At 44.8% G+C, this 26,828-nt stretch overlaps 10 protein-coding genes across 10 annotated transcripts; 4 read left to right on the top strand and 6 right to left on the bottom strand.

The window, feature by feature from the left end:
* Positions 1 to 1,226: 1,226 nt before the first annotated feature.
* On the bottom strand, positions 1,227 to 1,901 carry N7455_007383 (lysoplasmalogenase; the record flags this gene model as incomplete). The annotated part of the gene is made up of 1 exon (XM_040956070.2): positions 1,227 to 1,901. The coding sequence occupies one exon, from the start codon at positions 1,899 to 1,901 to the stop codon at positions 1,227 to 1,229; it is 675 nt and encodes a 224-aa protein (XP_040813509.2).
* Positions 1,902 to 5,974: 4,073 nt separating this feature from the next.
* N7455_007382 (DUF2841 domain-containing protein) lies at positions 5,975 to 7,636 on the top strand (the record flags this gene model as incomplete). Its single annotated transcript, XM_040956133.2, has 4 exons — positions 5,975 to 6,206; positions 6,271 to 6,771; positions 6,823 to 7,008; positions 7,068 to 7,636. The coding sequence occupies 4 exons, from the start codon at positions 5,975 to 5,977 to the stop codon at positions 7,634 to 7,636; spliced, it is 1,488 nt and encodes a 495-aa protein (XP_040813438.2).
* Positions 7,637 to 7,948: 312 nt separating this feature from the next.
* N7455_007381 (uncharacterized protein) lies at positions 7,949 to 8,509 on the top strand (the record flags this gene model as incomplete). Its single annotated transcript, XM_065605613.1, has 2 exons — positions 7,949 to 8,114; positions 8,190 to 8,509. 2 exons carry the CDS (start codon positions 7,949 to 7,951, stop codon positions 8,507 to 8,509), a joined length of 486 nt encoding a protein of 161 aa, XP_065461467.1.
* A 510-nt stretch (positions 8,510 to 9,019) lies between these two features.
* On the bottom strand, positions 9,020 to 9,357 carry N7455_007380 (uncharacterized protein; the record flags this gene model as incomplete). Its single annotated transcript, XM_040955976.2, has 2 exons — positions 9,020 to 9,177; positions 9,252 to 9,357. The coding sequence occupies 2 exons, from the start codon at positions 9,355 to 9,357 to the stop codon at positions 9,020 to 9,022; spliced, it is 264 nt and encodes an 87-aa protein (XP_040813545.2).
* A 1,726-nt stretch (positions 9,358 to 11,083) lies between these two features.
* Positions 11,084 to 11,785, top strand: N7455_007379 (Ras family protein; the record flags this gene model as incomplete). Its single annotated transcript, XM_040955996.2, has 2 exons — positions 11,084 to 11,152; positions 11,207 to 11,785. 2 exons carry the CDS (start codon positions 11,084 to 11,086, stop codon positions 11,783 to 11,785), a joined length of 648 nt encoding a protein of 215 aa, XP_040813609.1.
* Positions 11,786 to 13,867: 2,082 nt separating this feature from the next.
* N7455_007378 (uncharacterized protein) lies at positions 13,868 to 16,142 on the bottom strand (the record flags this gene model as incomplete). Its single annotated transcript, XM_040956005.2, has 4 exons — positions 13,868 to 15,432; positions 15,486 to 15,740; positions 15,805 to 15,939; positions 16,007 to 16,142. The coding sequence occupies 4 exons, from the start codon at positions 16,140 to 16,142 to the stop codon at positions 13,868 to 13,870; spliced, it is 2,091 nt and encodes a 696-aa protein (XP_040813428.2).
* Positions 16,143 to 17,030: 888 nt separating this feature from the next.
* N7455_007377 (uncharacterized protein) lies at positions 17,031 to 17,507 on the bottom strand (the record flags this gene model as incomplete). Its single annotated transcript, XM_040956114.2, has 1 exon — positions 17,031 to 17,507. One exon carries the CDS (start codon positions 17,505 to 17,507, stop codon positions 17,031 to 17,033), a length of 477 nt encoding a protein of 158 aa, XP_040813418.2.
* A 3,788-nt stretch (positions 17,508 to 21,295) lies between these two features.
* On the bottom strand, positions 21,296 to 22,395 carry N7455_007376 (aldo/keto reductase; the record flags this gene model as incomplete). Its single annotated transcript, XM_040956024.2, has 4 exons — positions 21,296 to 21,498; positions 21,557 to 21,884; positions 21,934 to 22,198; positions 22,244 to 22,395. The coding sequence occupies 4 exons, from the start codon at positions 22,393 to 22,395 to the stop codon at positions 21,296 to 21,298; spliced, it is 948 nt and encodes a 315-aa protein (XP_040813429.2).
* A 935-nt stretch (positions 22,396 to 23,330) lies between these two features.
* N7455_007375 (uncharacterized protein) lies at positions 23,331 to 23,708 on the top strand (the record flags this gene model as incomplete). Its single annotated transcript, XM_040956106.2, has 2 exons — positions 23,331 to 23,355; positions 23,422 to 23,708. 2 exons carry the CDS (start codon positions 23,331 to 23,333, stop codon positions 23,706 to 23,708), a joined length of 312 nt encoding a protein of 103 aa, XP_040813422.2.
* Positions 23,709 to 24,497: 789 nt separating this feature from the next.
* On the bottom strand, positions 24,498 to 24,983 carry N7455_007374 (fungal specific transcription factor domain-containing protein; the record flags this gene model as incomplete). Its single annotated transcript, XM_065605612.1, has 2 exons — positions 24,498 to 24,668; positions 24,726 to 24,983. 2 exons carry the CDS (start codon positions 24,981 to 24,983, stop codon positions 24,498 to 24,500), a joined length of 429 nt encoding a protein of 142 aa, XP_065461466.1.
* Between the last annotated feature and the right edge of the window lie 1,845 nt (positions 24,984 to 26,828).

The raw sequence follows: 26,828 nt of genomic DNA, 5'->3' as shown, positions 1-26,828 counted from the left end.
ACGAACGGCGCTATGATGGCTGATCATTGATACAATGTAACTAAGCATATTTGCATTTGCCTCACTTCTCAGACCTTCTTCCAGCCCAGCACATAACTAACTAGTTATAAAGCAAGCCAATCCCCTTCTCATGGGTTTTCCAACTTACCATTCCTTTCTCATCATCATGTCATAACCCCCTTCACTGCCTATAATTATCATATATATCATCTATATCCTTTTACCACGCATACCCCTTCTTAAAGCGGTATATCTCCAAGCAAAGATCACATCTCCTCCTACCTGATCTCAACCTGCAGATTGATAGAAACTATCTTTGATTTGCACAACATTCGCGACAACAGACGCCAACACGAAGCTATTTCTGGGTCGGACTTCCCTAAGATGCAGCCATGATCTCTTCTCTCCGCGTCACTCTAGGGAACTTGCAGGGTCACCGTTTCCACTCATGGGAGAATCCTCGGTTGCTTCCGTATATGCCCAATACCAATCCAGCCGGACATGATCTGTCCTCTATCATTAACTTCCAAACAAATTGCCTCTCATGGTATAGTTTCAAGAATGCGCCATACAGGACAAAGCGCAGGGGATAATGAGAAGAAGGTCAAATCATCAATTGGCTGAAGGAGCAGAATGTCAGGGAAGGGGGAAAGGGAAGGAGGAGCGTTGGAACCGCAGAACCATTATCATGCATCATGTTCTTTTTCCTTGTGGATGTTCTAATTGGCAAATTCATAGTCTAGAGCTCGGCTGCTCCAACTATTTAATTAATCTCATTTTCACTCTGCATATCGACCTCTCTGTAGACTTCTCTTCTTTGTACTGATATAATGTCATTCTATCTCGCTTGTCTTTGTGGGAAAGAATATTGTACAAAATACCTAGCATGGCAAGTAGAATCCAAAGGTGGGCTATTGGGCTATACGTAAGACATCCGTCTCCCCGGGTCGTGGCTCACCCTAGCATTGATATTCTATCTATACCCGTATATACGACACAACTATCAAAGCACAGCACGGTGAAACCCCGCGTACTCTCTTTATATACAAACAGGTAATTGTTGTCGGACAATGCGGAAGGTCAGAAAATATTCAAGAAGTCTCTTATATACAGAGTAGCCAAATCCAGATTTGGACTCGCGTTGAGGGTTATGGCGAGATCTACCCTCGGCACAGCTTGGATATCTCCATGAAATATCCTAGCTCACTGCTAGTCCATGCAAGCCATTATGCTGGCACTGTTGCAGCAATAACCATCTGAGCCCAGAAATAAAGCGCATAACCCACAAAGATCCCAAACCACCCACCACTCTTCGGTCCAGAAGATCTCCCAAAGGCATTCTTCGCCACAAAAAGGTCACTCACAACAAACATAGCAGCTCCCAGGCCTCGCGAGTGCCACCAGTCGGTTGGGACAATCAACGGTGAGGTGGAAGTAGCAGCAGCAAACATTGTACCAATGATAACCGCATAAACCGAAACCAATGGCTTCATATCCGGGGCAATGTCGAGATCCAGTACATTTGTCTGGGGAGAGGAATGTGGTGGAGGGTATATGACACCCAACCATTTTGCAGCAGCCAGAGTCGCTACGAACGTGGCGGTAAAAGTCGTCCAGGAGGTTTCACTGGAATCCTGCAGGAATGCTACAGTGTAGGCTATATGCGCTGCAGCGAAGGCGACGATACCGAGTTGGAAAGATATGGATACTTTTCCTTGTGGTTCCGATTTGTCGGATTGGGTTTTGCTGTCCAGGCCATGAAATTCACGGTGCGAAGGAATAAGGAAAAAGTCACCCAGCAAGGAAAAGGCAAGACCGATGGTGATGAGACGACGGTAATCTGACCACTCTGTAGATGGTAGAAGAAATGGGCTGCTAAGGAAAGCCAGTGAAGAGAGCATTTTGAATACCGCGGTACCCGTGTGTGATCTGGATTTCCATTCCGAGAGAACTAGTAAAGGCAGCGAACCGAGTAGAAGGCATGCCGAAGTTGAGATTGAGGTATCCATGGAGATTGAGGGTGAAATGGAATAGATGTTTGGGATAGGGACAATTGAAAGTCTCTATTATTAACAGTTTTCTTGGCGACGAGCCGAGGTACCACTTTTTTCCCCAGGTTACTCGTGAAGACTTGATAGTTAACTAGTTGGTTATTACATCCAACATGAGATTCAGACACGCGTAATAAAGATGATAGTAACACCTGGGTTGAGTACAGGTACAGTCAGTGATCATTAGTATTTGCACCCCAGTACATAAGACCCACTATTTTTTCTGCCAGTATAAACCCCCTGAATTCCTATCTACTTAGTAGCTAGTATGCCAGCCTTCATATTTAATAACCTCTTCCACACGGTGCGGCATAGTCTCAGCTAGATTGACAAGTAGTAAAGGATTAAAGAATATAGAGAATAGGGGTAATAACTAATCTGTATAATTAACTAGTTTGTGGGGGTGGAAATAGGAAGGCGGTATACAAAGAGCGGTCAGGAGCGGAAGTACTGGGGTGCAAATACTAATGATACGCCACTGTATATGCTGGATATAGTACGAATATCCCTCTTTCAGCTTTTCTTCCACTGGCCCTAGTAAGACTGCCTCGGATAAAGGCACGAGGTACATTTGTTTCAACTCATTCTTTACAAGTCTTGTTACCGGGAAGATGGCCACTTTCTAACTCCAGCCCTGGTAAGAATGGGATATAAGTACATATGTACCGGATAATGCCTGGCCCTCGAGACCTTTCCCTTTCCGTTTTAGTGCTCACCTCTTGCCGCTTTTTGTGGACCCCAAACCCGTCAAGAAACGGGTAAGGGTGCCATTCTTTTATTATGAGAGAGGTTTTCTGCCAATCCATGGCGGTTGAGAGAAGGTCCCGTTTTCGCAATTATTTTTAGGGTCAGGGGTCTATCTCTGAGAAACTCATACCAATCAGTGCTTATCTATTGTTCCACTCCCACGAGTAAGGGCGAGGTCTATGCACATATACTACTTATTCTTAAGGATATAACGGGCCACCAGCTCGGGGATACTCAAAATTACTTGATTATATAACCACTATAATAATATTTTCATTTTTTGTCCGACTTTTATTTACCCCTCCCTATCCTCTATATAGCGTTAATACCACCCTAATAATAGTTACTTTCGTAATATTCCTTTATTTTCTATATTTCTATTGGCTCTAAGAGAAATAATTAATAGAGAAGGAGTATTAATTCTAATAAGGAAGTAATAGTAGTAAGGAAGGAGTATCTATATATAAATATATATTCTAGTATATATATTTAGGGTTTATAAAAATTAATAGTAAACTTATAAGTCCTACCGAACTATATACTATATAGAATTATTAACTAGTTATACAATAAAATAGGCTAGTTATGATTAGATTAAATAAATATTCTATCATTAAGCAATTTTGAGTTATCCCTTAGCTCCGAGACCTAGGAGATAGTTACTTAAAATTGCTTGATGATATAATCAATTTCTTTTGGGTATCCCGGAACTTTTTTTTGAGTATCCCCGACTGGAACCCATCGCGCAGTACAACGGTAGGAACGGTGGATATGTGGAGCAAAACGGTTCGCTAAAGTCCTGATCTCCGGATGACGGCGCTTTTCCCCGACAAATGGTAAGCTTGCGTCGCCCCCGCACTGGGACCCTCGCTTACATGGACGCCTAGACTTCCAACCTTGGAAGGTTATTGATATTGAACATGTTAAAAGGTTAAATTCGTGGTGAGCAGCTTGAAATACAGGCCTGTTACTCCCTCGGTTGCCTGATGCAAATAGCTCCGTGATAGCTTCGAGGGTACTTATCTTTATCTCTGAACTCTTTGCGTAGGGTCATAGATGAGCATCAAGGAAGCAATTTTCCTTTTTATTTCCAACTAGCAATCCGGGTATTTCGTCGCAAATATGAAGGTCATGACATATGTCCAATTATTCGTGTTCTCAATTCCGAAGTTTAATGGTTTGTTATGTTGATTTTTCAAGAGTTAGTCTAGATATACCGGATCTGCAACCATCACCGTATGGGGGCAATGATCGGCAATCAAAAATATATACTGCTTCGTCCACAAGTGCTGCGAATTTTGTGCTTGGCATTAAACTATTGATCGCTTTCCTATCTAGGTAATTCTCTACCTAAATAGGTATGATCGCAGCACTACTATACGGGACAAGAAATCTACTTAGTGCTGCAGCACTATCAAGTCCTAATTTAATGCTAGAGTTCGACTCATCTCCACACTCTCCGACACGAACTCCCATGAGTTCTCTCAGCTAATATTGAATATTGATCGATCAGATTTCTACCCTCTCCGCTCGTCATAAAATGCAGTCAACAGCTGTGAAGTATAGCCACGCGCGCTCGTAATTATAGCGTCTCGAGAACCGGGAACAAAGGAGAGGATCTTTTTTACTATACCAATTTTTCGCCGACCAAAAGAACCGGGGTTGTTCCGCCCGCCGTGAGAAGAAGGGTCGAAAGTGACTTCAACTTCTGTCAATTCCATCAAATTAGCTCGTGAAGTCGCGCGGTTCTAACACCGATAAGGCGGAGACGAAGGGTTGTCACCGTCGGGCCTTCGACGCCCCCTTCGACGCTCAGGCCAAGTCGGAGAATGCTAATTCATGGATGCATTTTGGGATGGGTGGGCCACTCGCTTCGTTACCGATTACGTTAGATCCAGGTCTAGTTCAGCCTCCTGCGTAGTGACGTAGTGGCTCTTTTAGAATTGTGCTGGAGAGCCTCATCTAAGGATGAATTTATTTAATTTATTGATACAGGGTTTTCTGGGATTTCCAACTTGGTCGAGACGCTTTACGATATGGAATAAGGCGTGCGATGTGTTTTTCAAATCTGAGATGTTCTAGGGATTATAGGCAAAAACCAGAAACTAATCCTAGGACTCACCAAGGCCACAGCGGTAACCATAACTCGAGATGAGCACCGTTAAATCAACCATATATAATTGGTCTGGTTCGCAAATTGTTGCCTGAACCGTAGTCAAACTTAACGTATTCGGTAAGCGAGCTACACAGTCCAGAACACATAGTAAAAGCGACACCCTTGTCACTTATATTCCAACAACCAACGTTTTTATTTAATTTCATTACTTACCGATAGCAATTGACAAGCATGTTTTAGTGTTGTATATCAGTTTCGAATAAATCGAAAACTTGCGTTGTAACGGTATCAAAAGAATATATCGCTGAACTCCAAAAATATATTTATATGAAACTCATTTATTAAATCCCCCTAAACTCTATAAAATGGCTATGCATCACATAAAAAGCATGAGGCTACATGAAAAAGTTCACATGGACAACCGTCGATGCAATGTCATGCTGCAATCTACCGGTTTTACTATGTGTTCTGGGCTGGGCAGCTCGCTTACCGAATAGGTTAGGATGTGATCTAGAAAGGGGGCACATGCAGCTTGCTAAAAATGTGGGAAGGTACTTTAGCACCCGTCAAGACGAGCTCGAACGAAGATCTACAAGTGGGGATAGATGGCTTGGAACCGGATTGACAGACGATCTAGTTCGTCGGAATTTACCTGAGCTAGTGGTACTATTTGTTCCCTTATCTTATTGCTACCCCCCGGTATACTGTATTGAGACAGGCGTTCTTTTTGTCAGCGCTAAGACGGGTAAAAAAATTTCAAAAAGTGAGCCATATATGTGAGATGGTACGAACAAGGTTAAGTCATTATGGTGATAAAATATGACAGATTGGTGCGCGACAAGGGAGATCCGCATTGTTTGACAGGCCAGTAGGAAGCATCCCATGCCTGACAGGTTCAATGGAATTGTAGATCAATGCAAGATCCTTGTTTATGGGTCCAAGCAGTGTATTCCGCTGATTTTAAGACCCACTCAAGGCGATTTGCAAGTCACATTCAACTATAAATGCAATCTAGAGAATCCGCCGTCCGTGGTATCTATGGTAACCCTCCCTAACCACTATGAACGCCGACACCAATGACCCAATGGCCTGTCACACCCCTATAGCCATAGAGGGTGTATCGGGTCGTCTTCACTTTGCGCACATCTCTATCGACATAGAGGGCAGTCTTCACTTGCAGTGCTCTCAGTCGATTGCCAACACCTTCCAGGGGTCTCTGTCTGTACGGTTAGCGGACACCTTTTTGAAAGCAGTCGCGATGTCAGAAGAACCTTGTTCGCCAATAGCTCAAGGTGGGTTTGATATTAACTGCATAAAGATTCCAATTAGATGACTAATTTTATCTCGGCGTGCCAGAATCACTTCACCAAACCATGCCAGTAATTAGAAAACCTTCGCCCTCACCACAAATAATCCACATTGCCCGCAAAACAGGATTAGACGACACAGGGCACACACGAGATTTTCCACCAGCTAGTCTATTTCCGCCAACGGTAGAGCCTGTCCACACAGAGTCTTCGCCTCGCTGGGATACACTGAACTGCGAACGCATAAAAAGAAATGTTTGGAGCGAGGCCAACAAGATGTGGAGACCTGAAGTCGTGATATCTATCAAAGACCGCCATTTGCTACGGAAGTACTACGCGAAGGCATTCCAAAACCTACGGCAGACGAATTGCCGAGCCCTAGCGAAAGCCTATATTAAGCTGGTGGAGCCCCGCAAACAAGTATGTTTTCCGTACAACGGGAGAGCCGTCGTCGCAGGGGTCATTCAGCGGCTTGACCCGGAGGTGGCCAAGCCGCCCTGGTGGCCTCCAGGAGTGAGGCACCGAGAGCCTGACCATCTTCTCAAAGAGGGTAAGAACTGTATCCAATTGGGTGCCTATCAAATTCATTGACCGTCAATAGAGCGCATTAGGCTCCTAATTTATATTTTGTGTGAGCTGCGTACTAGCCACGGTATCACCACCAAAAAGCTACAGGAGGCCGACCAGCCAATTCGCTCGTATATAGCCCCAGCAGAGCGAGTATGCATCTTGGATGAGATATATCGTGTTCGACAGGAAGAGGTAGAGTTATTGGAGGGGAAGAGCGGTATGTTATTATAAGTGTCTTGTCACATTTGCTTCCGGGAAGCTTACTGTGATTTGCAGATGGACAACGTCAGACTTGGATTTGTCGCATGAACCTACCTGAAGCGGCGGGGACCACATCCAAACACAATAGACATGACGGAGATAGTATCCCTTTTGATACAGAATCCACAAATATCTCCAACAACCCATCTGCATGTGTCAAGCCAGGCTCTATTAACAATGCCCCACCGGCATTATTTGCGCCCATATCAAATTCCCCGGCCCACTCACCTCTAGACCACCCCTATGACGTGCAGGGCCAATTTTCTAACAAATACTCCGCAAGACCGGATCCTAAGACCATACGTGGTTTTGACATGACTATGCCGATATCAATGCCGCCGTACAGTTTGAAGAGGAAACGCGAAAGCGAAGCGATAGCTCATGCCGACGCGACCAGGCCCGCCGCAATCACACACGACTTTTCTCCTTCGATCACTGCTGGCCTCCAACCCTATCCAGTAGAATATCCCAGGGGACCTTGCAGCTTCCCGCAGCAAGGCTTCGTCTCGCCTGGGCCCTCTACAACAGAAGCATTGGCGCAGTCGAATGAGGGCCGTGATATCTCTTACCATTTCGGCTATTGATAACTAGCAACTTTTAGCCAGTTGAACTGATTTCCGGGATTGCGTGGAAAATGTTTTATGTACTCTGGTGGCAAATATGCAATTTTTTGTTAGTTAGCTTTGTTGTAATTCAGAGGAAATTTGGTTTATACAATGGACAAGGACATAGCCGAATACAGATTGGCCCATACTGTCGGCCCATGCTGGTGCCTTCTTCATTTCCTGATATAATCTACTACATTTTTGCTGCTGCAGATATTAAGACTAGTACCTGTGAAGTCTTAAGAAAAATGCGACAGCCGAGGTTAGTGAGGGTACTCCTGAGACAACGGAATGACCAGGTATCATCCTAGCTTCGGGCAAGAAGCACTTCGCCGGTTACATTGCCTTGAGTTGACTGTGGAGTCTGCTCGTCATGCCTTTGAGCTTTGTAATAGTTTCGTTCGGCGTATAACCCTCAGCAAGGAGCTTGCTTTGGCCGGCGTACCCTTTACCGCTGGTTTGTTACTCCCAGCAATAGCAGCGAGGTCTATCAGTAGAGGCTAGCATATTTCCATCGCTGCAACATGATTAGGCCAGTCACGACAAGCAGTGTTTACAGCAAATGAATACGTACGATGGAAGGAGCAATCTCATACTGTTTATGAATCGGCCGAGGTGCAAACATCTTCTACCAGTCTGCGACGTCGTTCTGCTGTGCTTGATGATGATATTAATATGCCAGATGGTGTCTCACTCTCAAGCGACCGTGCTTTCGAGGAAATATTGCCGATTATGGGATCCAATATAGAGTACTTCGCTGCTTTACTCAGAAAACTGTTACATGCACAGTTCGACGGTTTACAAAACATCGCATTTACCACCGACTCGAATGAGGATTGGAAGAAGAAATGAACTACGTCTCTTTGACAAAATGTGTATGATTTTCTATGCTCTCTAGACACTCGGTGTTGTCACGCTGCAGCAAAATAGGAAGTCAAGGTCGACATATGATTAACGAGAATGAAGCAGTCAAGGCACCTTGGTAACCTCTCACTTCAACCAACCAGTTGTACTGCCTATGGACATTGTGAGGGAAGGAAGAAACCCGAAGGCAAGGCGCACAGAAGAGTCGTTAACTGTCTACAAGGTCCGTTAAACCTTTTTAAGCATTGTAGGGATTCCTCAGAGCCGCAGAATTAGTGATTTAACTCAAATGAAACATAGTCCCTAGGGTGATTAGTGCGGAAACCAGGTAAAGTGCTATCTAGTCTCCACGAGTCTCGCCATGGGTAACTATTATCGGGACAAGACGTTTCTCGAGAACTTGACAGGCATAAAGCGAATGAAAAATATGTCGTTCAATATTTAGTAGCAAACGAATAAATAACAATAAAGAACCAACCAAACTCCTGCATCACCCATCTAGAAAGTCCTCCACGGATTTCCTGATGGATCAGGCCGCCAAGAAATATCATTTCCATCCTCGGTTGGTTCATGGTGGCCAGTGGAGGAGGGCTTTGCGTGGGGAAGGCGATCTTTGTTGGCCTTAGCTTTATCAATGGCCTCTTTATAATCACGGGCTGTGGTTATTGTTAGCAGGTCTGAAAAAAACTAAGAAGCATGTGCATCCTCGAGGTTAAAGCAAGCTGCGTACTCATTCTTTCGTCGATGTCATCGGAACCGGCAGGATCTTTGATCTCCGGGGGGTCATTCTGGCCGTCCTCGGTGTTGGGGTTTTTGAAATCGGAGCCGTTGACCATTTTGACAGGAATTATCGAACGTCAGATATGGATTGACCAATTTACACAGATGGTTTTGTCATGAATTGCCTGGTACTTGGGAGGTGGCCAAAGTGGAGGAGTTGCTATATTTATATGCTGGGAGGATTCTACTTCGTCATTATGATTGTTCATGGCATTTTCAGGTCACCGAAATGGGAGTCGCTTCTCTAAGTACCTGGAGGTTGTCCATACTGGAAACCTGTTCATCGGTTGGAATTAATGTCATAATGGGGTCGTGATATTACGTGATAGGTCAAACGGACTATCCGTAGCCGCTAATGCCGTCAATATCGCCTAGGTTTAGGAAATTCAAACTGAAGATTCGCCTCAAATGTCATTGGATCAGAATTGGCCACCCATGACCAGCTTATCCAATACGTCTACTGGTTGACGTAGATGAATCGCGGAACAATTTTCTTCGATGAGGGGTTCTGCAACTCGAAATCAATTGCTTTCTTTAAAACGAGCCGAAGAAAAGCAGATAGAGTCACACCGTATCAATGTAAACGCTGAGCTTGGAGAGAGTGCTTCAAAATTTGCACCTAATTTCTTCTCTATGTTCAGCATCGGATGTCCAATTTCTTCCTCGAGCCTCTTGGTAAAGGGATAGTGTGGTTTAATTTGAAAAGCATAAAGCAACGATGGAATCCCATATCCTTCCCCAGGAATTATTTATGAATTCTGAGATAACGTGGACGAAAGGATTCAAGCTAACGTCATTATCCAGGGACCCCTGCTCCGTTCGGTGCTCGAAGCTAACCAGGGTACGTGCAGCAGCAGGGATATAAACTAGAACAATATCGAATGGGAGCGACTGGGTCTAGCAGGCACTCGCGAGTTGGATCCCATATCACAGGCAGGAGACTTTATGCGCCTTATATTTGACGATATCCAATAGGACAGCTATCCGCAATATCAATTGAAGAGGCCGCTCTTGCTATACACGATTAACAAGAACAAGGGATAGACCCAGTCCCGTTGTACTGCAACTTGTATATCTCTATGACTTTAATGAGGAAGTAGATGGTTGCGACTACGGATAAGCTGAAGATCAGTAAGCGCAAAATTTGAAGTCGCCACCCAAAAATGTGCCTGTTAGTGTTTTAAATCTCGTGGATTGATCGGAGGAGCTCCCTGACGTAGAATTACGAAGGCATGTTTCAGTCATTTGTCTATCGTTTTCTAAAGCAACCAAGGTTGGTCAGGACGAGACTACTAATATGATGTAGGTACGGCGCACCGTGAATGGTTAGAGTGTAGAAGAACTTGCAAATATCTATGAACTTAATTGTCCAAATGGTTCCATTTACATTAGCATCCCGATCGATCGCTCTTGAGAACATAAGGTTTATCGCTCAAAGCAGCTAATCCCACTTATATGGCGTCAACATCACTCCGAAGGCAAAGGTGACGCCAGATTTTCCATTCATGATTCACAACTCAATTCCAGTTCCAGGAGTCTTTTAGTCTTCATTACATGCCTCGTTAAAACAATCGTTTAGTTTTCAACTTGTATCCAAAGGCCACAAAAGGCTAACGTCATAATATATGCTATACTCCACGAACCAAAACACTATTCCTCATTCCACACTCATTAGCGAACTGGTGGCTAGTCGCTCAACTTGGAAATTGAGATTTCAGTGACGGCGTTTTCTGAGATACTCATCGACATTGTTTCCAGCTTCTCCGGGGTTCGTCAACTTCCATGTCTGATAAATTGACCCTGGTATTGGTTGGGGATGAGGAAGTGGGAAAGTCAGCGCTTGCAGTGCGGGTTTGTTATGTATTTCTCCTATTCTAATCGGGATGGTACTAATTTTGGCCATAGTTTTGTCTAGAACAATTCGCTGAGGGATTCGCACCAACGCTCAATGATTCGTATCGCACGCGAATGGTGGTTGATAACAGGCCTTGTGTCCTCCAGATTATAGACACAGCGGGGCGTGATGAACATGCTGCCCTCCGTGAAGATTACATTCGCGATGGGGAAGCATTTATTATTGCGTACAGCATCACCTCGCGGGAGTCCTTCTCTCACGTTCGAGCGTATTACGACAATATCAAAGAAGTGAAAAAAGAAATGGAGGTTGAAAATACTTTACAGCTATCACCTTCCAAGCGCCCGTGTCGCTCGCCCATCACCCTGGTGGGTACGAAGAATGATTTGGAATCCCAGCGTGAACTGTCCTTCAAGGAAGGACGCATGCTAGCGGAATCTCTAGACTGCTGGTTTTATGAAACGTCGGCTAAGACTGGCTCGGATATAGAGAGGACGTTCAATGATGTTGTTAGATGTTTTCGCCAACAGAATTTTCCCAGTCGTCCTACACATTCAGCGTCGAAGCGATCACGGAAGGGACAAAGTGAACGGAAAATTTATGACCCACACAGGTGCATCGTTTGGTAAATAGTACAACCGTGGAGGATGAAGTCAGCTGTTAATATCCGAATTCATGAAGAGTTTTTTTACTATTACTAATTAGTTTAGGTATATTAGTAGTAAGATTAGCCTCTCTCTATTTATTTACTTCTTATATAGAATCTAAGCATATATCCTTATTAAGTAGTTCTTCTATTTTAATAGCAAAAGTATACTGACCCTCGTTTTGACGAAGATTCTCTCCCTGGTTTTTCAACCAAGCGCATTCAATACCATGCCGAGCCTGATCTGCAGTTCGGCAATCAATGTTACACCAAGCCACATCTCGGATACAATTGGTTTGGCAACGAACGCTCTCTTTGTATTGTGTCACCCTTTGGCGGCATTTCAGATTACTGCAAATTAGGTCGTCGGGTTGAGATGGATCCAGAGACGGGGTCAAAGCATATGGTACATCTGCGAGGATTGTGGTTCCTGCTGGCACAGGTGCAGAGACCTGTAGGAATATTCCTTTGAGGCTGTTGTAGTATTGTACCAAATTTGGATGCACATAGACATCCGCGTCTCTATCAAGAGCATTGGCAGTTTTGGACTCGGCTGGCTTATGCGCAAAAGGATTGCGGAAAAGGTGCAGATTCACCCAAGTCTTATCTAGCCCGCAGACTGCATTCGCGCGCACGGACTGTCTGGGTCGAATGGGTAGAGCCGCCATGTTGCTGCTTAGATTTGAGAGTTCCGCATGATAAGGCGACACAAGAAGTTGAGAAGGATCGCAACAAACCGATGAATTCCATCACTATGTTCAATATCGTACATCTCCACGTTTGTCTGATTTGAATATAGAATCGTCAGTTTCTTATAACTAGACTTCGGCAGAACCCATTAGGTTAAACCCAATAACCCAATAATAACCCGTTTGAACCCATTTGAGCCCATTTTTGTATAAAAGTTCATAAAAACCATAAAAATACAAGTCTTGGCATTTTTAAACATACTTTTTTAGTAGTATAAAATACTTTTTTACTTATATTTGTTTTAGTTTTTAAACTAAATTGTAATACCCTTTATATATACATAGTTAACTAGTTGACTATTTAGTTATTATATCCAACATGAGATTCAGACACGCGTAATAAAAATGATAGCAACACCTGGGTTGAGTACAGGTATATGCTGGATATAGTACGAATATCCCTCTTTCAGCTTTTCTTCCACTGGCCCTAGTAAGACTGCCTCGGATAAAGGCACGAGGCACATTTGTTTCATTGGTCGGATGAATTCCAATTCAAGGCTTTTGTACTCCGGTTCAGCCGGGGAAATCTACATATACGGGTTATGGGATACCGCTCTATCATTTCCTCGTTTCATGTACACCAGATTTTAGGCCGCGCGACATTGTCAATTCAAGTTGTATCGTAAAATGGGGGATCCAATCAAAATAGGGTTCAAATCTCTATATTTCTATATCGACTTTCCTAGCAATTTATATTAGTTAACTAGTTATAGAGCCTCGATTATATAATCTAAATTATAAAGCATAACTATAGGATTAATACATCCTCCGGTATACTGGACTATCTTACACCAGTCACTTTTGTTCCTAGGATCTTACTATCTCAGGAGACATTTTCATTCAAATGCCAAAGAAAGGGGTGTACCGTACGAATAGAATGCCGAAGCGGGCTGGGTAACACGATTCAAATCAACAAAATACACAGATAAAATCAAAGAAACAAAACGCAAAATTAGAGCTAGCTACTGCTCTAGTCAACTAAGTTGCTGGTCCATGGGTGCTCGAGGCTCTTGTAATACTGTTCACGTAGGATGAAGGATGTGATTGTATAGATGCAAGCTTCAAAGAAAGAAATAAGAAAGTATAAATCCAAAGAAAAGAATGAGTAAAGTACATGTTGTTTAATGAAAGATAAAACAGTGCAAGTATTAAATGGTGGTTTGAGGCCACCCAGATGATGTCTCAGACATCAACCCCTCAATGGGTAGAGGTAGCTGGTAGATTCTTCCATAGCAATCAACTCTCTCCCTCCTCACTTCTTGGTCTACATATTGTAGAAGCCCCAAAAGCAAGTATTAAATAGGTCGATTCAGGTGTCACTTCAGGCGCGAACCCGCAATACACTCTCCACTACCCCACATAGCCTTGACCGCGGCACTCCACGTAGTTGCCGGCTGCAGGAAATTCTCCAGTGTGTAAAACAAACGGCAGTGAGCCGGCTCATAGACAAACTGAAGGGGCATGGAGCTGTCTTCATCAAGCTTGCTATACGCGTCGCGGAGGTTAACCTGCAATTGGCCATACTGAAGTGGGCTTTCCTCAGCCGGGGAAAGCGCCTTAAGCTGTTCGAGCTCGCTCTTCGAGAGCAATTCCTTCTCGGTGGCCATATCAAGCAAGGCGCTCGTAATTTCCACAAGAGTGGCTCCAGGCAGGACTTGTGCACCTCGTGTACCGCCCATCACCTGCATAGGTCCGTGCTGCGGACGACCGCCAAAGGAGAGGGTCTTCACACCTTCGTACTTCATCATCTTGACAAAGGTAGGACATGCGGAGCTACAGGCTCCATCCGTGATGATCAAGATGTCTTCCGGGGCGAAGGGGGGAGTCGTCCATTTGGACTTAATGCCGCCGAAGCCGTGGATTGGTTTCACATCGCTCGAGACCAGGTCCAGGTCCAACGAGTTAGCCGTGCTCATGTTAGTGCCGAGTACCTGATGAGGCCCGTAGAGCTCTTCAGCCGACTCAAATGTGTGGTTCTGATCGGGGGTCTTCAAGTTGTAGAAGCCAAATTGGACGAGCGTTTCAAAGCTGGCATTTTCCGAATCATGCGGGAACGAGTAGCCGACCTTTTCGATAAGCTTAAAGGCTTCGTGTGCACGGAAGCGCGACGACCAGTACGGGGTTTTGTTGGGGAAGAATAGTCTGAAGAGATCAAAAGCATAGTTGATGTCGCCTCCGGGATTGGAGCTCAGGTCGATGATCATCTTCGTCTTTCCCGCATCAACAGCCTTTTGAACAAACTCAATAGCGAGACTGGAAACAATATCGGTTCCGTCCTCTATATCGCTAACACTGAAGGTAGGAACAGACAGCACAGCCGTGTCCTCCAGCCCGGGCTCGCTCAGTAGGTATCCGGCGATCAGGTTGTTGTCGTCGCGAATGGCGGCCTTGGGATAGCCCGTCGGAGCAGGCTTTATAGTGGCCGATGGGCTCTTGGAGACAGGAGCCGAAGAAGAAGCCAGGGCGGAACTAGTGGGCGTTGGAGTCGCTGTCGAAGGAGCTGCCTTGGTGGTTGTAGCAGTTGTATCAGGCGCAGGCAGACAGTAACTCTTGTAAAGCGCCTTACCGTCCGCAAACTTGAAATTACCGCTCCTAGCAATGGCCTTCACTTCGGACTTGGACGTTGTTCCGTTGGCGTATGCCAGGTTGTACACTGTAGATCCGGGCCATATACCACCCGGACCGAAGGAGAATGCTCCCAGCATTTGGTCACTGCTCGCATAGCGGAAGCGGGAGCGGAACACATTGTTGTATCTGGCATCAGGGTCCTGGAATGACTGGGACTCTGCAACCCCCTCTAAGTGAGAGACAACCTCTTTACCGTTAATCGTCACAATGGGTGAGACGGCATCAGGGTTACTCTTGAGAACTTCGGCATCATCTGAGCAGCCACGTCAGTTCTAGTATTTCCACATATAAGGTCAACAAACATACTATAAGTGTAGATTTGGGGCAGCTGGAGACCATCAGAGGAGATAGAGACTAAGGACTCATGGCCCACAAACATGAATGGCATAAAAGAACATGGTAGAAGGGATAGATGCCCATCCTTGACAGATATAAAGAAGTCCGAGAGAGCAGTGTCGAACTCAAATTGGTTGCCAAATTTGTTGTCGGCAGCCTGCTGCTGCAAATAGTCCAAGCCACCCCATATATCAACCGGAGGAGACAGATACGAAGCCGGAGGATCTATGATAGAAAAAGAAGGTTAAAATGACTCTTTCGACTCTTCCGATACCCATGTTATACATACTGCTCAACACATTGGCGTTAGACTGCCACTGCATGTATTTCTTCACGTCTTCGACAAAGGCAGCTCCTCTCTTTGGATCAAATGGCATGGATTGTAGGCATTCATAAGCCAATGCACCGGGAAACGTGGGTGTTTCTAGTTCTTGTCAGCAAGTCTATTGAGATTGACATTGAGACTGACCGTCCCAGGTGGTCGCTCTTACTGCCGGTTTTAACATCATGCATGTACTGCTGGGAAATCTGGGCACAAGGGGCCGGTATAGAGCGTTGACCGCTAGGGGCTGCGGTCACAAGGGCGCCCCCCACAGCTGCGAGAATCAGAGAATGTTTGGCGAACATTGCAACGTTTTGGAGTTGGATCCTGGTGAATCAAAGAGTGCTTGGGCATCTTTTGTACCCGAGCCTCAGTTGTTCATATGTTGATAGCCATTCTGCCTTACGGGGGCCGCTTAACGTAGTTTGGGGGCTCAAAATTACACTGCCCCATTAGCGGAGATAAACAATTGATTGTATATAAGTATGTAGTCCACACAATCAGCCCTGGAGGAACTATTTGATGAGGATCATCAAGCCAGTGGGCCCTCGCGATACCGCCCGTTAGTCGGAACCCCGGGTGATGTTTTGGCCCCCATTGCTAGTAATTGCTCCTATATTTAAATTGGGGCTTTGGGAGGCTCAATATCCTATAGAAATTGCGATCGTCGCTCTGGAAAGCGCGGTGAGTCTCTGGCATCCCGAACTGGACCCAGTGGACCCCGCGGATGTACAGAGTAATCCGACGCCGGGTGTACATATAGCATGATCATTACCAAGCCCTGCCATAATAGGTTTTCTTCGGGAATTCAGCCGATGTTGGCCCGGTTTATTACAAATACTACGTACGGAGTATTGGGGGCCGTCCTCGTCAACAGGTACCTCCGTATACTCCCTTATGTCGCTCGTACTATTCCACAGATTTTTAATCTGTTCCCTTCTTATAATTACTTTCACGCTAGCTACCTACTCCATTTAAATGCAGTTGAAGTGTCGTATGGGAAACATTGTACGCATGACATATTTACTGTTTTCAGTTACAAGATTCATTCATTCTTCCTCTTAATTAAATCGTTTGACATTGAAAGTGCCTTTAAAAGCATGACTGCTGGTTGAATAATTTTGTACATACAGGCAGTGAGGCCAAAGGGCAAAGAGATAAATATGAATGTAATATATCACCATTTCCTGTTATCAGGTTCGGCAATGAAGGTCTTTTGAGTCAAGTTCCTGTGGTACATTGTGAGAGCTGTCAAGTTCATGTGGTACATTGTGAGACCTGTCTCCAGGGACCTCCGCAATCTTCTGACATGGGTCACTTGCTTCGAGCTCCACATGTAATTTCCGATCGTTTCGACTGTACTGGTCTTCTGGGACAGACTGGTACCCGTCTTGTCCTAGTTGGTTCGACTGGTCTTGCTGGGGCGATTTTTTCTTTTTCCTCAGAAATAGGATGACACCGGCTCCAATACAAGCACAGCCTGCAACGGCCCCAACAACACCACCTGCAATTGTGCCTGAAGACCTCGATGAATGATGGGATTTGCCAGAATTACCAGCGTGTGTATGTGCTGTCGTCGTCGTCGCTTGACCTGAGGTTGACACCTCAAATGAAGAGGCGTAGGTGTTCAAGACGTCATCACCTATTTTTGTGACATATTGAGTCGCCATAGTGACTGATCCATTCGTAGGTGTACCGACTGTTGCTGTAGTGAATACAGCATAAATAAAAGGAGTACTGTAACAGTGGTAGTCTGTGAAGTCTTCGCCTCCCCATGTAAACGTCGCACACTCTGCTGCTGTAGATTCCGTGCAAAAAAGGGCGAAGGCTGTGTTGCCGGAAGTTATCGACGGAGTAGCAGAAATTTTTGCACTGTTGTAACAAGTGCTCGTAAACCCGCAGTCGTTGTCCGAACAACAACCCACGAGGCCGGGAAAAGCAGTATTTGACATATGATAAACACAACTGTAGTCACTACTGCAGTCATATGGGGCCATGTTATCTGAGAAACGTGCCGAATTAATTCACTGATTCCTTGGTAGAAGTCAAGTGGTCTTCAAAGGGTACTAACCGGGACCTATACTGTCGGTAAAAAACCCACATAACGTAGCATCGGTTAAGACTCGGGTCACAGTCTCCAGGTCATCACGGCGATGAAACCGCAATCCCTCAGTGGGCTTCGGTGGCTCGGATGTCATATATTGTATGTCTGTAGGTAGAGGGGTCGGAAAATCGATTGCACATGCTGATCGAAGTATCGAGAGTGCAAATAACGTGGTTGACCATGGTGTCATCTTTTCTTTTTGTCGAATTCAAGAGACCATTTAGCTTCGAGAAGAGAAGGTTGGGGCTTCCGCGTCTATTTAAAATTGTGAAAACGCCAAGTAAAACTGCCCCTGAATAGCCATTACCCCGTTTGGACTGTCTAGATAACGTATAGGGTAAGTACTCCGTAAGCGCCGGGCCGAGCATTAATTTGAAATAGGAAAAGGCATTGACCCACCACACGCTATATGTATTGGGGGCCAAAATGCGGAGTAGTACCGGTAGGCCGGTAAATACGCCCGGCCAGTGGAGAAAGTTGTCCGAGCCTCACCAATTAAGCAAAAGCTTGGACCTTCGCATACTCCGTACTTTGTCGAGGATCCCAAAAAGATTTCATGAAGAGACCTAGAGAGCCGCATAATATCCCTTAATCGAATGGGAAAACTATAAAATTTTCAGATGTGGCTGTATTAGCGGATAGCACTAATTGAGCGTCAGTAAATATATACCGGGGTCTAAAAGGGGCGGAGCTGAAAGTGGAGACAGCGGAGCGTTTGGTAGATTAAAGAGGGCCTGGCCAACAACCCAAGAAGAACGAGGGAGAATAAAGTGATGAAACTGATTTCGAGTGGACCTTTAGCGCTAGCTCAAAGGAAGAAAGGAACTTGTTGGGCAAGGGTTGATTTATGAATTCGACCGTACTACAGTAGGGAATATATCACAAAGAACAAAGAAATGGCCATTTACTTCAGAGAATACGAGAAGCAGGGCATTCAGGACGTGAGCCTCTTCGGTTCTTTCTGAGATCAATGAATCCAAATCATTTTTAATCCACTGTGAGATGTCAGCATTGTCCGGCCTTCGCAACGGTTATACTAATCCTAAAGACCTATGACCGATCCTCTCTCGGTATCACATTTCATGCGATTGCCTGAAGCCCACCATAAAATATTCACCTATATGTTCACCCAGGTACGAGTAGGTAGTATGCTGGGCATAAGTACACTTTTTGATCCATATAAATTCAGAGACCAGCGTTGTATGTGCGAGAATAAGATCATAAACGTGTAACTATTGTAGTGTTTTTTTTTCCCTATGATATTGCAAATTTGCCCCCTTTTTATAGCATTATACGTTAGTGATAGCTCTGTGCTGTTGAATACTCAGTGAGCAGGACCCTGAGCGCCCTCATAAAGCAGCGGCACCCCGATCGGGAAAATCTCGACTGCGGCCTAAAATCCCGTATATACAGGTACATATGTACAGTACCTCTTCCTCTCGTACTTTTTGGGAGAGTGGGAATTTATTGGGTTGTAATCAGTAGTGCCCAAATTCTCTAGTCAGCGCTACAGAATTGCTACACAATACAATCCTAATTCAAAAAGAATTGGATGCTGTCTATTCTTCTGCTATCCAGACGCTCCTTTTTGAGTAGAAGCGAACGAATAAGAGAAATTTTAGCATTGAGAAATTTCTTCATGTCATTGTTGTCCAACGGAATTTCCTTCAGCCAACTATTTCTGACCTGGTGGGATAATATGGTACGCCGTGACGGGTGTCGTCCGCTTCCATTTAAGCCTCCCTTAGGCCAATGCCGCGGTGGTTAATCCATATACAATTGAATCAAGTTACATTCCCCCTCGGGGTAGCGTGAAATAAGGGATAACACCGCTTCAGTGAAACCAGTGAAAAATAGCAGGATTGACAATGCTGCACTTTCAAAGGCAGGGGGATATGCACCAGAATATGCCCAGTCAATCAACCACACTTGTTCATCTTGACCTAAGATCAGGTTTCGAGGACTGATGTCGTGGTGTGTAAGGACAAACTTAGTGAAATGGAACGGCGGAATGTCTATTGGGGCTTGATGGACGCTCTTGCAGATATCTAGCTTGTGGTTAAACCAAGCTTCCATTTCAGTAGTGTCCTTAAAAGGCCCAGCACTATAATCTGTGAAGAACGGACCCCGACATAGTCCTCCACCAGCGGGTCCAGGCTGCAAAAGCTCAATAGACTGCATCTCTTGGATCATTTCAGCAATCTGCGCAGCGATTTTCCCTTGGGTGTCACGGGATGACACTCCCGCCACCCTTCATGATCAAGGTCTTCTACTATATTATCGAAATTGAGATCTAACTAAATATTATAGGTTAGGTATAGCTTAATAAGCCTTTTCTAGTACTAAATCTACGTTTAGGGCTACTTGATACAATACTTGTAAGTTCATAGAGAAAGCACTGTATGTATTATGGTGGACGAAGAGGAGAAGGAGAGGAAAAGAGAGAGCAGGCAAACTAACTGGGATCTATCTACATGTGATGCCTTAGGCACCCGGGCATCCGACACTATTACTCCCGGTTACTATAGAGTAGATTAATAGATTCCTATCCCCGCTTAAACTAATCTTCCTAGGAATAAAGCTTTAATAGCTTAAATCCTACTTAGAGCTCGAGATATCTTCCTACTAGAAGATAGAGGACTATCTAAACCATAGTAAAATTATATACTAACCTTTATTTTAACGAAGATTCTCTCCTTAGTTAAAAAAACTAAGCTATATCTCGGATATAATTACTTTAGTAACGAACGTTCTCTTTATATTATATTACCCGTTAGTGGTATTTTAGATTACTATAAATTAGGTCGTCGGGTTAAGATAGATCTAGAGACGGGGTCAAAGTATATAGTATATCTGCGAGGATTGTGGCTCCTACTAGTATAGGTATAGAGACCTATAGGAATATTCCTTTGAGACTGTTGTAGTATTGTACCAAATTTGGATGCACATAGACATCCACGTCTCTATCAAGAGCATTGGCAGTTTTGGACTCGGCTGGCTTCTGCGCAATAATGTAGGGGATTTACTTCAGTTGCTGGCGTGGCAATTACCATCAAGATGTTGGATAGAGATGGGATTCCATCCAACTTTATGAGTACGAGGTTCCAGAGGTTGATTCACTAGCTACCGATGCCCCGAAATCAGTGTTGTGATTCACCTGGGCTCACTGCGTGCGGTGCACCGCATAGGCTGACAAATACATTGCCAGAGTAGTTCAATGGTATTCACATTTCATTGGAAAAAGTCATTTCATCATTTGTACTTGAGAAAGTAAAATCTCATTCGCTTTCGAAGAACAACCCAATCATTGTGAGCTACACCAACGATACCGCAATACCTGAATCAAGAAATCTCTCACTTTTGCTTCCCGTCAAGGTCTGTGAAGAGTTCGTAACCAAAGTCTTTGCTCGAGTCATTGAACCGGATCTTCTTATCGATCGAATTGATCTTTTCAATATCCGAAGGCTCAAGCTCGAAGGCAATATCAAAGTTTTGTATGATTCGCTCTGGCGACTTTGATTTTGGGATCACGGAACGACCATGTGAGATACCCCAGGCTACAAAAATTAATTAGTTCTAGAAATATCATCTCAAATGAGAAGGTGGCACACATACCCAAAGCCACTTGGTTCGAAGATTTTCCATACTTCTTTCCAATCTCAACCAATGTCTCATTATTTACCAGCAGACCATGTTGTTCGCGGGAACCATAGATTTCATTCGAGTTGCCGAATGGCGAATACTGCGTCACATGAATTCCATGCGTCTGGTGGAAGTCGAAGAAAGCCTGTTGCTGGAGCCAAGGATGCAGCTCCATTTGGTGCACAGCTGGTTTGGTTGTCGCTTTTTCAAGAATGCGCTCGATTTCCTGTCGGGAGAAGTTCGAAACCCCGATGGCCTTGGCTTTACCGGATTTCAAAACGCCTTCCATTGCTATATAGGTCTTTGACCGGTCAGTAGGCAATCTTGCCATTGTTTTCAATTGGACGTACATCAAGGTAGTCAATATTTTCAGTTATCAGATTTCCGTCTTTGTCGGATGGGAATGGATCATCTCCACGTTTGAAGGCAACGGGCCAGTGCATCAAGAAGAGGTCAATGTATTCCAGACCCAGATCATCCAAGCTCTGCTGCAATGCTTGACCAACATCATCAGGATGGTGCTTGTTGTTCCATAGCTTTGTGGTAACAAAAATCTCGCTCCGGGGTATGCCGCTTTGCTTTATGGCTTTGCCGACAGCAGGCTCAGTACCGTAGCTATGACAGTCAGCCTCGTTACGTGCGTTGGGTCTAGAAGTTTACCATCTTGCCGTGTCAATATGGCGATATCCTGCTTGGAGGGCTACGAGGACTGCTGCCTCCTGGGCAGCCTCGTCCTGCCAGGTTCCCAGGCCAATGGCAGGAATCTGAGCACCAGTGGAGAGTTTAAAGGTCTTTTGAGCGTTGGCAGCCATTGTCGTATTTCGGATGGGTAGATGAGAATGAGAATGAAGTAGAACTCAAGATGTAGTAAATTGCTAGCTTTAGTGGACTTTGGTTTGTATAAAAAGGTTCGTCCACCAAAAGGATAACCTTGGAAGCATCCATGAATGTGTCCCTGCTGATGTTATGATGACATCAACCCTGCCTGGCTTCTATAGGCCAACTTCTGATGTAATAATGGAATGAAGTCAGTAGATCGAGATGACCTGATTTTTCTATAATTACTTTTACTTTTGGAAAATGATTCTTGCTTTTTGGAGAAATATTCCTATCGTTCTTATCTGGTGATAACGACCTCAGCAGATTCCCGACATCAGCTGTTCTGCAAAGCCAACATTTGCTGGGGGTAGTACCTTCCACTCCCAATGGCTTGAAAATAATACGGTGTGATATTAAGCACTAGCGCATACTGGACTTTGGTCTAACCCCCGATTCACCTCGGTCATTTAGTTCTCGGGCTGATAATAGCGGTCCCAGCAATACAAATATCGGGTCGAATACAGTGCTATGGATAGCGACGCTATTGGCAGCATAGATGCTCTTCAATGAGCCTGAATACGGCATTGACAGTTACATGAATCCCTCATATTTAACATTTTTTCTTGTTTTCTTTTTTTTTTTACTCTTTTCCTTGTGTAATACTTGGTTGCTGCAACACTCGGCCAGGACAAGGGGGATCAATCAAGGCAAATAGTCCAGGAAGCTGGGGAATCATTTGCTCCTGAAAACTGGTTTCCGTGTGTTTGACCTTGATGTGATTGGGCTGTGAATCTGCTGACGTCATCACAACGTTGCAGTGGGCTCTGCCATACACATACGCGGATATATATATCTTGCAGTCAGTACTGTAAAGGAATGATCAGAATATATTTTGTTGTATTACCACCGCCAGGCACCGCACTTCATTATGTCTGATAAACCAAGCAAAGGGGGTAATATTCGCTTTGTTTCTTCTTCAATTATTCTATATACTAAGCATGCCTAATTAAGTATTTCAGATAATCAAGGCAACCCAGCAGCCAACCTGGGATCTGCACACAATGACAGCAAAGGTGATACCAACAAGCTTGACCCCAAGGGAAATTCGGATCCGAACACCCATGACGCCGAGCACACCGCTGCAAGCACTCGCTTCATGCCTCAGGCTGGAGAAGCCGCGGGTATTACCAAGCAGCAGGAACAGAGGGAACATTCGAATCAGGATGATCATCGCCACGATAGCATCGCTGGCAGCAGCCACTTCATCCCTCAGGCTGGAAAACCAACAGGCAACTCATCACTGTGATTGAACGAACAGGCTGGGCCATTATGTCAGTCAGGACATCTGGCTTATTATTGGCACCAAGGTTGACCTGGCTGAATTAGGGGTATTCTCGCTTGCTCTCATGAACATATCGTCTCGGAGGTCACGGCAACATAAATTGATAACCAAAGTGTGGTACCGTATTCTGTCACAAGATTCTTAATGTATTACAGCCCTGAAGGAAGCAACCTTGGAAGGGACGAGTCCATCACGTACTTGAGTATAATTATGTACGGTGCAGGGTTCTCTATCAGTTCAAAAGCAGGGGGCAGCTCTGTTTCCCACTTGCACAGCCGCCTGTAAAGCTCTTGCTTGATACTTCTCTCATCCTCATCAGTTTGCGGAATATTACAAGACGTGTCCCTTGCTATGTAAGAGCTTTTGCAGGCTTCATCGAAATACTGACTCATGTTGGACTAATGAGGACTACCCTTGTTCGGATAAGGAATCCAAAACACATCCGGGAGAGTCTCGTCACAGGAGATAAGATCAAGGTTTACTCTCTTGATCCGGCTGCGTCTGAGGAAATTTATGTGGTCAATCCTGTAGCGATGTCAATTTGGAACAATCCCCATGCAGTTCTTTTGAGAGAGCGGTTCATTCATTGGAGCGGTGTGGCGTTTCCATGTTCAGCATATTTTAATTGTTCACTACATCGATCGTTTCGGCCATCTCTATCGCGCGATGAAGCATTGTGTATCCATAATTGCCAGTACCTGTAAACCAAAATTAGGGGAGTCAGAACATATTACACGGATACCCTGGGCGGTGCTACCTTTCATGTAGCAGAAGAATTGCCTGTAACGAGGACAACAGCAGATGGCTTCTGCCGCCCTCATGTCGTTGCAATCCCAGATGCCATTCTGCTGCGGCTAGAAAATGGGCACCCTTTCTTTTCACGTCCCCAGGTAAACTATACGCCTCCGTATAATCTGAGTATAACTGTATATGGTTAGACTTAGTTTACTATAGCATCAGCCACTGAACTTTGTAACTTACACATGCATTAGCGAGTAGGGCGTTCACCAAAAAGGGGCTGCAAAAGTCCGTATTCAGGTGGCCCGATTGCATGTGTTTGGCAAACGTATCACTGCAGAATAATGCGTAGAATAGATACCCCCAAGTGAGGTACAGTGATATTAAATGAGAAACCAAGTCGTCACTATCCGTGACGGTAGTCCACGGTCTTGCTGGAACCCTCACTGGGGCAACGTTACACAATGTCCATTTCCCTTGGTCGAGCTCCCGGCAGACCATTTTGGGTATTCATCTTAGATGCAGCATTAGTGCGACCAGCAATTTGGTTGGTCATCTCAGTCAATCTCGCATTCGCTAACGTCCCGTAGAGAAATGCACAAACTTGTTGCGCTGTTTTACCATCGCGGCTCTTGCCAAACAACTCCTGCTCGCGAGTTCAATCTTCCCGCTGTACTGCATCGTACATCTCATATAACATATCCCGATACTCGCTCGGTATGACCCGTCACAAATTTCTTCACCTCGCCAAGTATTGATTTCTCTGCGATAGCACGTAGTCATAAATACCATAACTCGGTGTATTTACCTTATGTCCCTTCTACAGAAATGTGAGAAACGTGAGAAATGTGTTCTCATTCAACTTGTTCTTGTTTGGCTTTAGGTGCTATTCAACACACACACACACACCGTGCAGCTTATATTTTGCTTGTTCGCATGTCCAGTCTGCCAAGGGATATAAGCTACGTCCTTCGGTTTATTAAACATAATGAGACGACCGTATAGGCGTGTGACTTTGGTAAATAAGAGAACTTGGGATTTGTGAAAGATAACGTATGCACACAATAGCTGGGGACCAGCGATATATGCATTTTATGAGGTCAGCTTTCCCCAAAGCCGTCATTGTAGTATCAGGCCGTGCCTTCGATGACGTGTATACGAAAGGTTGTCTGTGACCATCATGCCGGCAAGCTGTGGAGGTAGCGAATCTTGATATACTTCCATATCGCGAACCACAACATTCGTGGAGGATAAGATGGCGAGGTGAAACCCAGGCACCGCATTTTATATCCATCCAGTAAACGCCACTGATGAATTAATAACCGATTACCTATTTTGATTCGTGCAGTATACATAAATGTTGCTGCACACACAAAATCCTTTGCTGCTTTTGTCACTGGGGGAACGAACAGAGTTGGAGTGGGCAAAGAAAGTACTGGACCGCTACGAGAGAGTCCGAGATGTAGCTCACGCAGTTGGGCTGCTACCTATATCGCAGAAAAACGGGAGAGCATTAGATTATTTCATTTTAATTTACACACTCAGTTCACGCTACCTGGTCATACAGCGATTGTCGCGATGCCTACCTAGCATCTCAGGATAATGCAGGCTACTGTTCTTATGCCTCCTCGCTACCATCCGCTAGCCCATTGAATATTTTAGCCGAAGCAAAGTCAGTAGAGCGACAGGATATCTTAGCAAGAGCTCAGAGGTTGTAGAGGTGCGCAATTTGGAAATGGAAGCAAATGGCCCGACCGACACTAAAGGAATCCGAACATAGCCGCAACCCCCGCCTCCGAGGTTTATTCCTACAGCATTGCTAAAGTATCATATCTCACTTACCTGAATGAAGGATTTGTTTTATAGTCGAATATGGTCGCTAGCTAGTCCTATAACGATCGCAGTGAAGGAGGAGACGGCGACACCATCATACAAATTTCCGTGACGTCAACTGCAGTACCAGAGTCAAAATACGCGCAGCAAGCAGTTTTCTGAGTATTGTGAGATGTAATGTTGTAACTCGTGTGCGTAAACCTTGCCACAAAACCATACATATCAACACCGCGGTGAGTACTGAGAAAAGGCTGGCTTTGTTCGAAGATTTACAGGTTTCTGAACATCCAGTAAGGAAGAAACTAATTTCGGCCAAGAACAGTGCGGTGACAGGTTTTATATGCCGAGTCTAGACTTTGCAGACATTGGTATGGACACGCTTACTCAATCCGCTCATATCACAAGGTCAGCTAGCCCCTCTGGTATCCCAGTTCCAAAAGCTTCATTACTTATTATATATCTAGTATCTAGTAAATTCAATACGAATTGTCATCTCCTTCCATCGGTTTAAGG

Source organism: Penicillium solitum (assembly GCF_028829755.1).
Source record: "Penicillium solitum strain IBT 25940 chromosome Unknown utg000004l_segment0_segment0, whole genome shotgun sequence".
NCBI lineage: Eukaryota > Fungi > Ascomycota > Eurotiomycetes > Eurotiales > Aspergillaceae > Penicillium > Penicillium solitum.
Note: the sequence above shows the minus strand (reverse complement) of the source record. Positions and strands in the feature narration are given on the sequence as shown.